The following is a 12,971-nucleotide window of genomic DNA, read 5'->3' as shown; positions in this document are numbered from 1 at the left end:
AATTGTTAACACAAAATGCTCAGGTACCCCTCCTTCAAATTGAAAATGGGGCTCTCCATTTCAAAGTCGCTGCCATGTTGATTTTTTTTCAAACCGGTTCGTGAATTAAAAAAAAAATATTTTTACAAACTACTTAAAAATACAAACCAATGAACTTTTCTTTTTTCTTTTATTATTATATTTTCACCCCAAACAAGGCACATTGCCACTTTGGTGTAGGGGGCTACTATCAGGGGCAGCAACTACTGGGACACTATGTTGGGATTTGGGCAGCAAGATGTCGGTTCACGTTACACTTGAATTTCTGCATGTCAGTACACTTAGGGAAGCAGGGACTTGGAATGGAATTCCAGAGTCTAGCGGTTCTGGGGAAGAAACTACTGGAGTAGAAAGATCTTTTACATTTAGGGATCTCTACTGTGTGGGGGTGGGATTTAGATTTTTCTATCATAAAAGTAACTTTTATTGACTATGGTAACATTTATTTCTTGTATATTTATATATATATATATATATATAATATATATATATAACATTTTCTCTTTGTAAGGAAACATCATTTTGTTGGTCACTCTTGGCTACGAATGGAAACAAAGTTGATATAAAAAAATATATTTTCGCGAAAATTAGCTTTACTTTCATCATATTTTGCTTAGGGTAAAATTTTTGAGTATCGAAACCTATCTCTTTACAACCCCCTCCTTTTCATAACCTATCATCTTTCATCAATCACAGTCCATTTTCTGTAGGCTGTTTTTTGTACCCAGACAAAAACGGGTACTTCTGCTAGTATATATATATATATATATATATATATATATATATATATATATAATATTTTAGTTCAATGAATTTAAAAATTTATGATGTGAAATGTTTGAGTTTCATATCAAAGATTTTTATTATTCTATGTAAGACAAAGAATCCATTTTTTTTTTTTTTTTTTTTACATTTTCACCCCAAACAAGGCAAATTGCCACTTTGGTGTAGGGGGCAACTATCAGGGGAAACAACTACTGGGGTACTATGTAGGGATTTGGGCAGCAAGGTGTCGGTTCATGTTACACTTGAACTTCTGCACGTCAGTACTGTTGGGGAAGCAGGGACCGGGAATGGAATTCCAGAGTCTTGCGGTTCTGGGGAAGAAACTATTGGAGTAAAAAGATCTTTTACATCTAGGGATCTCTACAGTGTGGGGGTGGGATCTAGTAGCCTGTCGGGTTTGTCGAGGGTGCTCGCGTCGTGGGGGCACAAGTGATTGCAGTTCGTCAGAGCATTCACCACTAAAATACATTTCGTCGATGGGACAGAGGCTGAAGCTTAGATGCCAGTTCAGGGCCTATTATCAGGTTTGCGACTCTCTTTTGAACCTTGTCAAGGAGCGAGAGATTAGTAGCAGATGCACCAGCCCAGATGTGGCAGCAATACTCCATACATGGGCGAATGGTGGCCTTATAGAGGTACAGGATACTTTCGGGTGTTAGTAGTTTTCTAGCACGGTAGAGAGAGCCTACCTTTCTTGCAGCGGCCCTGGCAATGCCTTCAATGTAATTATTCCAACTCATGTTTCCTGTGAACGTTAGGCCAAGGAGTTTGAAAGATGGACTCTCAGATAAAGAGTCGTTGGCCATTGCTATGGGTGGTAGAGAGGGTTTCTTGTAATTATTGAATGCAACTAGTTTAGTCTTGGCAGCATTGAACGCGACCAACCACTTTTGTCCCCATTCCACTACAGATTGGAGGTCTTCCTCTAGTGTTTCTGCCATTTCTTTAGAAATGTGTTCATTCGTCTTTACTTTACTTTGTTATATAATGGGTCAGGTAAAAAACTTTTTTACCTGACCCATTATATAACAAAGGGAAATTATTCCAGCAATATGCCTACTTCGGACCATTACATTGTGATGTGGATTACCCAAAATACAGTTTGGATCATTTTACCACACTTCTTGCAAGGACATTCACTTCGGATTTTAGAATACAATTTGGATGTTAATTTTATATCCTCTTTTCTTTAACTTCCCCTTACTCTATGACTTTTAATTACTCTATCATAGTTAAAATGGTTTACGCCTTATTTGCTAAATCAGTGAGACATGGAAAATCACAATTAAAAATAATTGTGATTTTCCATATCTCACTGATTTAGCAAATAAGGCGTAAACCATTATAACTATTTGCTAATATTTTCTCCTCTGAAGAGATGGTAGACATCGAAATCCTATAGGATAAGGAGTTTTAATATTTCGAATGTATTCTTTGTCTTACACAGAATAATAAAAATATTTGATCTGAAACTCAAACATTTCACGTCATAAATTTTTAAATTCATTGAATGACTAAAATTTGATTTATTTGCTCTATCTTGTATATCGAGCAATTTTTATTTAGGTGGGATGATACTTATAGAATATTACTGCCAGTAATATCTTGTAAATCTTATAATCACAAGTTTCCATACCAGCTGATTGTTGGATAATTTTATTCTGAAAGATAATAATTATTATTAAGATATTCAACGAATTTCACACTTCAAAACACAAAGATGAAAAATAAAATTCAGATGTTCAACCTTAAAATCTGATACGTACGCAGTTGCTTTTTTTTTGTTTGTTTGTTTGCTTTATCTATAATCCTCACAATCCCCACAATACAATATATTTTGCCCAGTTTCGGCTAATTATTGTAAGCATATTTATACCAACAAATAAAGAAGGGGTATTGTAGGAATATATATATATATATATATATAAAATATATATGGCGATTAAGCTACACTGAATATTCCGCGTTTCATCCACTCTAGGATTCTTCAGGCGCCTATATATTTTATAAATTACTAACTAGCTCTACCTACGTATTGAGCACTTTTGAAGTAAATACTTAAAGTTTATGCATAAATTTATACTTTTGTATATTAATTTTATGTGAGTAAATGAAATAGTTATATATATATATATATATATATATATATATATATATATATATATATATATATATATATATATATATATATATATATATGGATTATGGGAAAAATGTACACTACTATTAAGTGCGTTCTTCACTTAATAATCGGTAAAAATTTCGTATTGTTTGGATCATTACTTGATTTTAGTAGAATTTTAAAGAGAGACTCTGTCAAAAAATACTTCTTCTTTTCGTTTTGGCCGTGCCTAGTTTTATCAAACCCTGATAAAACATAATGATAGTTTTACCTTGGCCGTGACCAGATTGATAAAAAAAAAATTAAAAAAAAGAAAACAAAAAAACTATTAATGACTCATCCGTTTCGATTTGCTTATGAAATTCTACACGAGTTACGACGCTGCTGTTTGAGTTATACACGCGTGGCACGATTAACCTAAAAAAAAAAAAAAGGGCCATTATTTTTTTTTTTTTGGATGTTAGACAACCATTTTGAAAATGACATATGAAGAACTAATTGAAAATGTTGGCGGTTGTGGATTGTACCAAAAACTTATTCTGTCTTTATTGTATACGATCCCAGTGCTCGATGGACTACAGATCGGCAGTTTTATTTTTATTGTACCAGAAATAAGACATAGGTAAGTACTAGTGATTTACTCGTCGTTAGCAAGACCAAAGGAAGGCGGTGCTTCGGAATAAAGACAGCATGCTTTTTTTATTTTTAAATAATTACTACATTCACCATATATATATATATATATATATATATATATATATATATATATATATATATATATATATATATATATATATATATATATATATATATACTAGCATTTACGCCTGGCGTTGCTCGGGTGTTTGGAGGTGTATGCTGAGCAACAAAAAAAAAAAAATAATAATAATAAAAACGCGGTCAATTTTTTTTAACTTTGACCCCTATTATGACCCCTTGACATTTATTGTTTGGGGCTCAAATCAAGTTCTTATGTTGGATCCATGTCCAAGGAACCTATATCTAAAATTTCAACTGTTTAGACCCAAAATTGTCGGAGGAGTTTAGTAGAGTTCTGAAAGGTCAAATCGTTGAACTTTGACCCCTTAACAGTTAAATTTCTGTTCGAAAACCGATTACAAAGCTTTTGCCAACTCTCAGTGCCCTGTATATCAAATTTCGAGACTGTAGACTGAAAATTCACAGAGTTGTTACATAGGAAAATGTACACAGATACACACACACAGACACGTTCACTTATATATATATATATATATATATATATATATATATATATATATAGATAGATAGATAGATAGATAGATAGATTAAACAAAAATACAGACGAATACATAAATATATATGGAAACAATTTTGTGTTTCCTGTAAACATTTTACGCAAATATTATGCAAGTATAAATCAAGTAGAATATCTGCATGAATATAATTGCACGTAACAGTTAACTAAAGATGATCATCCCATAAGAAAACCGAAAAAAACTAATAGAGAATTAATTAAAATGAATGTTTAAAGAATATGCAAATTAGCTAGATATTTTGCAGATGAATGCAATTCCACAACCCATATATAAGAAAATTGTATTTTCTTTTAATATGAATATTAATACGCAGAAAAGAAAAACGAATTTATAGGAGTATAGAATATATATATATATATATATATATATATATATATATATATATATATATATATATGATAATAATCTATTTACACATGTAAAAATTGTGATTTACGGAACAAATCGGAATTGGCCAAGTTGTCGCCGAGAAGTTAACTAGAAAAAAAAAACTAGAGTTATCTCTGTTTTCGTCTTCTCATTTCCTTTCCTTACACTTTAAATAAAGCCCTGTCTCATTGGCCAAAGGTGCCAGTCATCGACCAATCACGGCAACCTATTTATTAAGCTGGACAAGAGATTCCCTTTAAACTCCCTCTTTCGTACGAACTTCTGTGGAGGAAAGACTTATTATTTCATCTCTCTTTTTTCCGAACTTGAATGGGGCCGTCAAACTGAAGACGTTAAAATAAGAACGTTTTGGACTTCTTAAAAAACCGCAAACGCAATTGTTTTGTAACCTGCTTATTTTATGTTTGCATTTATTTGAAGTTAAATACACTTTTATTGTTCTCTGACTTGTATATTCGTGTTTCTTTTTCGTCTGGGTCCTAAGTGCCTGGTCGAAACACAACATTTTACAAAACAATTCTAGAGTTTAGGTGGTTGCTGCGAAAAAAACACGCAAAAAAATAAAATACAGGAGATCACTTTATATATATATATATATATATATATATATATATATATATATATATATATATATATATATATATATAAATCCCTACATACACATGAACGAACTGTGTTTAAATTCTCAAGGAACGAACGAGTAGACATCTTTATGACCTCGCGCGGACATGGAAATATTTGTTGACGAAAAAAAAAAAATTCTTCACTATTATTTGCCATTGTGACAAGAAAAAAAAAATATTCTTCACTATTATTTGTCATTGTGACAAGAAAAAAAAATCTTCACTATTATTTGTCATTGTGACAAGAAAAAAAATCTTCACTATTATTTGTCATTGTGACAAGAAAAAATATTCTTCACTATTATTTGTCATTGTGACAAGAAAAAAAAATCTTCACTATTATTTGTCATTGTGACAAGAAAAAAAAATCCTTCACTATTATTTTTCATTGTGACAAGAAAAAAATTCTTCACTATTATTTGTCATTGTGACAAGAAAAAATATTCTTCACTATTATTTGTCATTGTGACAAGAAAAAAAATCTTTACTATTATTTGTCATTGTGACAAGAAAAAATATACTTCACTATTATTTGTCATTGTGACAAGAAAAAAAAATCTTCACTATTATTTGTCATTGTGACAAAAAAAAAAATTCTTCACTATCATTTGTCATTGTGACAAGAAAAAAAATTATTCACTATTACTTGTCATTGTGACAAGAAAAAATATTATTCACTATTATTTGTCATTGTGACAAGAAAAAAAAATCTTCACTATTATTTGTCATTGTGACAAGAAAAAAAAATCTTCACTATTATTTGTCATTGTGACAAGAAAAAAATCTTCACTATTATTTGTCATTGTGACAAGAAAAAATATTCTTCACTATTATTTGTCATTGTGACAAGAAAAAAAATCTTCACTATTATTTGTCATTGTGACAAGAAAAAAATATTCTTCACTATTATTTGTCATTGTGACAAGAAAAAATATTCTTCACTATTATTTGTCATTGTGACAAGAAAAAAAATCTTCACTATTATTTTTCATTGTGACAAGAAAAAATATTCTTCACTATTATTTGCCATTGTGACAAGAAAAAAAAATATTCTTCACTATTATTTGTCATTGTGACAAGAAAAAAAAATCTTCACTATTATTTGTCATTGTGACAAGAAAAAAAATCTTCACTATTATTTGTCATTGTGACAAGAAAAAAAATTCTTCACTATTATTTGTCATTGTGACAAGAAAAAAAAAATCTTCACTATTATTTGTCATTGTGACAAGAAAAAAAAATCTTCACTATTATTTGTCATTGTGACAAGAAAAAAAAATCTTCACTATTATTTGTCATTGTGACAAGAAAAAAAAATCTTCACTATTATTTGTCATTGTGACAAGAAAAAAAAATTCTTCACTATTATTTGTCATTGTGACAAGAAAAAAATTCTTCACTATTATTTGTCATTGTGACAAGAAAAAATATTCTTCACTATTATTTGTCATTGTGACAAGAAAAAAAATCTTTACTATTATTTGTCATTGTGACAAGAAAAAATATACTTCACTATTATTTTTCATTGTGACAAGAAAAAAAAATCTTCACTATTATTTGTCATTGTGACAAAAAAAAAATTCTTCACTATCATTTGTCATTGTGACAAGAAAAAAAATTCTTCACTATTACTTGTCATTGTGACAAGAAAAAATATTATTCACTATTATTTGTCATTGTGACAAGAAAAAAAAATCTTCACTATTATTTGTCATTGTGACAAGAAAAAAAAATCTTCACTATTATTTGTCATTGTGACAAGAAAAAAATCTTCACTATTATTTGTCATTGTGACAAGAAAAAATATTCTTCACTATTATTTGTCATTGTGACAAGAAAAAAAATCTTCACTATTATTTGTCATTGTGACAAGAAAAAAATATTCTTCACTATTATTTGTCATTGTGACAAGAAAAAATATTCTTCACTATTATTTGTCATTGTGACAAGAAAAAAAATCTTCACTATTATTTTTCATTGTGACAAGAAAAAAAATCTTCACTATTATTTGTCATTGTGACAAGAAAAAATATTCTTCACTATTATTTGTCATTGTTACAAGAAAAAAAATTCTTCACTATTATTTGTCATTGTGACAAGAAAAAATATTCTTCACTATTATTTGTCATTGTGACAAGAAAAAAATCTTCACTATTATTTGTCATTGTGACAAGAAAAAATATTCTTCACTATTATTTGTCATTGTGACAAGAAAAAAAAATCTTCACTATTATTTGTCATTGTGACAAGAAAAAAAATTCTTCACTATTATTTGTCATTGTGACAAGAAAAAAAATTCTTCACTATTATTTGTCATTGTGACAAGAAAAAATATTCTTCACTATTATTTGTCATTGTGACAAGAAAAAAAAATCTTCACTATTATTTGTCATTGTGACAAGAAAAAATATTCTTCACTATTATTTGTCATTGTGACAAGAAAAAAAATTCTTCACTATTATTTGTCATTGTGACAAGAAAAAATATTCTTCACTATTATTTGTCATTGTGACAAGAAAAAAAAATCTTCACTATTATTTGTCATTGTGACAAGAAAAAATATTCTTCACTATTATTTGTCATTGTGACAAGGAAAAAAAATCTTCACTATTATTTGTCATTGTGACAAGAAAAAAAATCTTTACTATTATTTGTCATTGTGACAAGAAAAAAAAAATTCTTCACTATTATTTGTCATTGTGACAAGAAAAAAAAATCTTCACTATTATTTGTCATTGTGACAAGAAAAAAAAATCTTCACTATTATTTGTCATTGTTACAAGAAAAAATATTCTTCACTATTATTTGTCATTGTGACAAGAAAAAAAATTCTTCACTATTATTTGTCATTGTGACAAGAAAAAAAAATCTTTACTATTATTTGTCATTGTGACAAGAAAAAAAAAATCTTCACTATTATTTGTCATTGTGACAAGAAAAAAAAATCTTCACTATTATTTGTCATTGTGACAAGAAAAAAAAATCTTCACTATTATTTGTCATTGTTACAAGAAAAAAAAATCTTCACTATTATTTGTCATTGTGACAAGAAAAAAAAATCTTTACTATTATTTGTCATTGTGACAAGAAAAAAAAAAATTCTTCACTATTATTTGTCATTGTGACAAGAAAAAAAATTCTTCACTATTATTTGTCATTGTGACAAGAAAAAAAATCTTTTTAAAGCTAAGCTTATTTATTGCTTATCCCTCACTCGACCACCAACAACAAAATATATTTTACTATTCTCGAGTTAAACTCTGCTCTCTTTGGGAAACAAGAAAATAGAAACATTATTGGTCTAGTTGGGACTCTACGTGTTTCAATGCTGTAATTCTCTGGTGAGACTGTTTTACAAATTGTTTGTCGCTCTTTGAGAAAAAAGAAGATACTGGAATCACGTTTGATTTAAAAATAAATAAGAGTGAATCCTAAAATGAAGACTTTTAACACATTGAAGGGTGTACGGGCTCTCAAATTGCCCGGGAAGTCTTAAAGGATGATATTACACTAAACATCGAAATGCTGGAACAGCATGCAGGACTAAGAAGAAGGACCTTCCAGAAAGAGGAAGATATTATCAAGGAGATGCTAGTTGAAGTTCGTTCCTTGAATGAAAAAATTAAAGCAATATGCGTCAAAGCAGAGTTTGATTTTAAGAACTGTGGTTTCGTTGACGAACAGAACAAAGAAATTGAATTTTGAACTAATGTTAATGATCGTCTTACCGACATCGAAGACACAGTTGAAGAACTCAACAGATCGAAGAAATCTGAAGTTGGCTCTGTACCTCTGTTATCCCTGCCCAAGTTACAATGTGCAACCTTCAGTGGAATTAATCCATCCAAATTCGAATTCAAGAATTTTATTTCACAATTCAAAAACTGTACAGACTCTGTTAAATCCGGTAAGTCTAAATTGGCTTTATTGGAAGGTTATTTAAGCGATTATGCTTTACAATTGGGTTCTCATCTAACATTGGAAGATGAAAATTTTAATGTTGCTGTCGATCTATTGACAAAGGAATTTTTAGATATCCCCTTTATTATTAACGAATTTTTTAAGCAGATGACTTCTGCATCCCCTTCAATATGACCCTGAATTTGTGTTTGTGAAATACCTTGCAGAAGTGAGAGCGGATTTGTCTGAACTGAAAACGTCATATCAAATCGATTTTTTTTTTTTGAGAATAAGTCTCCTGGGTTTTTATTGATCAGTCACATTAGGTTTGAAAAGTTACCTGTGGTCTTGAGAAGGGAAATTAGTCACAGAGTGGACACGAATTACCTGTCTTTGACTCAAATATTTGACAATTATAATGAAGTTGTTCGTGCTCTGTCGAGGAATAAGAAATATTCGCGATCAGCAGAAACTAATTCTAAAGGCGATGGAACAGTAACACATGTTAAAAAACATGAAAAGGGAAAAGGAGATGCTGCCTTACAGAATTTTTCTACTAATTATGCCGGTACATACTGCAAACTTTGCTCAGCACGTGGTCACTCCATGTTGAAGTGCAGCAAATTCTCTACATATAAAGCAAGAGTTGAGAGGTGTAAACAGTTGAAATCGTGTATCAGATGTTCCAGTTATAAACACAACAGCGAAGATTGCCCTGTGCGCCAGAACAATTCTCTCTCCTGCAAACTGTGTCGATCTAAGGCAAATATTACACCTTTATGTGATAATCCCCCCAAAAATAATTTCACTATTTTCCCATGTTGATGAAAAAAACATCATATTACCTGTTGTAGCTATTTCATTACATAATGGAACAAAGAAAACTACGGTTAACTGCCTATTAGACACTGGAAGTCAGCACTCTTATTTTTCAAAAAATATATTAAAGGAATTAACATATCCTGATGGAGATTCGACTCTTACCGATTACCAGATGTAAATCTATGCAAGTGTTACGGTAAAGGGTCTTGAACAAGTTGTTTTGAATGTTAATGTTGGTAAAGGGAGACAACTCCCCATTCCGGTTTTAATAGATGACCAATTTGGTATTCAATTCCAGTTTGATAATTTCTGTCAAGTAAAGTCCAACCAAAATAAATTAAAATACAGGTTGGCATTTTCAAGTTAAAAACAGAGCAATGCTATAAAAATTGACGGTATCCTAGGTGTAGATATATTTCAATTCATGACTAACTCCAAAATTATTAAATGCATGAATGGACATGCATGGGATTTACCTCAAGGGATTGCTCCATTTGGTGATGTTCAGCATTTTTTATATGCCGATCAAATCTTTCCTGTAGGAACTGGAAGATCCAATCATTGTGCTAAATATCATACTATAATATCGGAACATGCCTGTTGCCCAGAGCGCCAATTGAACGCTATATTGGAACCCAAATTAACCTACCAGGATCCATTCTTTGATATATTTGAATCTTCAAATGTGGAGAGAAATTTAGAAAGGATGTTTGCTGTGGAAACTGATGGCACTTCCCTTGATGAAGAATTAATCGCGGATTATGACCGAAATAAAATCAATAGCTTCAAGAAGTCTATTGAATTCAAAAACGACTCATATTTTGTGGATTTACCCTGGCATAAAGATAAAATCAATTCTGTACCTTCCAACTACCAAGTCGCTCTGAAGGTACTTGACAAAACTATGCTTTCCTTGGAAAAGAAAAAAATGGTTGAGACCTATACTGATATTTTTCGTCAACAAGAGACTGAAGGAATTATCGAGAGAATTGAAGTTGCCCCACAGGATTTTCCCAAATATATATGGATACCCAATAGACCAATTTTCAAATCAACAGGTAATTACCAAAATAAGACCTGTTTTTAATTGTTCTTTAAAGGCTGGAGGTGGTTATTCTCTTAATGAGGCATGTTACCCGGATGTTAATATGTTGAGTAATATGCTTGGACTTTTACTTTTATTCGTCACTGATAAATATGTTCTGCTAGGTGACATAAGAAAGGCTTTTCTTATTATCAGACTCAAGTCTGATGAAGATAAAAATAGATTTTGTTTTTTTGTGAAAGATGAAAACGAGTTGATTTGTTATCATTATTGCACATTGATATTTGCCTTCAATGCAAACCTCTTTATATTAAACTAGCATTTCAGCCAGGCGTTGCCCGGGTGTTTGGACGTGTATGTTGAGCAAAAAAAAAAAAAAAAGCGGTCAATTGTTTTTAACTTTGACCCCTATTGTGACCCCTTAACATTTATTGTTTTGGGCTCAAATCAATTTATTAAGTTAGACCCATGTCCAAGGATCCTATATCTAAAATTTAAAGTGTTTAGACCCAAAATTGTCGGAGGAGTTTGGTAGAGTTCTGAAAGGTCAAATCGTTTAACTTTGACTTCTTAACAGCCAAATGTCTGGCCGAAAACCGATCACAAAGATTTCCCCAAATCTCCATACCCTGTATATCAAATTTCGAATCTGTAGACTAAATATTGACAGAGTTATTACGTAGGGAAATGTACACACACACACACACACACACACACACACACACACACACACACACACGGGCACGTTCACTTTTATAGATATATAGATTATGTCCTGCAGCATCACGTGAGTAACTTTCCAAATGACATATGTACTAAGATGTTGAAAAGTCGATTTTATGTTGACAACCTGTGTATGACAAGCAATTCTTCGAGGGAGATAATATATATATATATATATATATATATATATATATATATATATATATATATCGTTCATTGTGAATGAGTTTTGTTAATAGCATAATAAAATAGATGACTTTTTAAAGATCTATTTAAAAAAAAGAAAAATACCCCACTCTGTGCAAGGAGAATATACTGCTTTGGAGGATGATGTCATTACAAACAAACATATACTACACTGCGCTCCTCCAAAGGAAGGGATACTTCTGTGGACGATGATATTACGAACAAACATGTACTACACTACAAACCCACACACCAAGCTCCCCCAAAAGATGAGGTACTTCCTTGGAGGATAGTATCATGACAAATAAACATGTTGACCTGAGTCTTGTCAAAACCAATGCGGTGGGTTATAGGAAACAGAGTTCCATAAGCTTGCAGTTCCTTAAAAAAGCTACTGGAATAGAAAAGTGGTGGTAGTGGTAGTGGTGATGATGAGTATGATGATGATGATGATGATGATGATGATGATGATGATGATGATGATGAAACAAACGTAATTTTAATTGCTTCTATTTTATGAGTTTGTGACTGTTTAGGAGGTTTACACACAATGTGGACATTCCTAACAAACTTCAGTAACAAAAGATTTATGTTAGTTTTGAGAAACAATAGTCACCCTCTGTAAGGTAGCCAATGCATGACGTCTATAGCGGAGCAAATGTTGTGTGCGAATTTCTATCCCCAAAATAAGTTTAATTCTCATTCTAGAGGAAACGGGAATTATATTTTTTTGAAGTTGAATGCCACGTGCTCCCCGCACCCCGCCCAATAACATCACCGTCGACTCCAACATTGTTTTCATGGTCTTCTTATCCTTCATCTTCTCTTTTGACCGCATTGGCAGCTGACGAGGGCGCACACGGGTTCACAAGTATATAAAAAAACTGAAAATAACTCTAAATACAAATCCCAACGCATTCCATATATATTGGTTGGGCTCTGGATGCGTGTGTGACACCATTGTGGGAAATTATTCTCTAAGCGCTAAGTCCATATTTTAGTTTTTCTGGCGAGGCCGAGCCCATCAGTTGATCTAA

General features: G+C 31.3%; 1 protein-coding gene across 4 annotated transcripts in view; it reads left to right on the top strand.

Annotated features, from left to right (window-relative positions):
* Positions 1-12,971, top strand: part of LOC145247518 (organic cation transporter protein-like) — a 139,891-nt gene that overhangs the window by 29,903 nt on the left and 97,017 nt on the right. The window contains exon 1 of one of the 4 annotated variants that reach the window (XM_080109335.1): positions 3,170-3,569. The exons of the other annotated variants lie outside the window; for them this stretch is intronic. Within the exon in view, the coding sequence (XP_079965461.1) occupies positions 3,427-3,569 (143 nt within the window). The 5' untranslated portion in view covers positions 3,170-3,426. Of the gene's footprint in view, positions 1-3,169; positions 3,570-12,971 lie in introns of those variants that run through there. 4 annotated transcript variants of the gene reach the window in all.

This window comes from Euprymna scolopes, chromosome 25 (genome assembly GCF_053919585.1).
Source record: "Euprymna scolopes isolate OS-2025 chromosome 25, ASM5391958v1, whole genome shotgun sequence".
Taxonomy (NCBI): domain Eukaryota; kingdom Metazoa; phylum Mollusca; class Cephalopoda; order Sepiida; family Sepiolidae; genus Euprymna; species Euprymna scolopes.
This window is presented reverse-complemented; position numbering and strand designations above follow the sequence as displayed.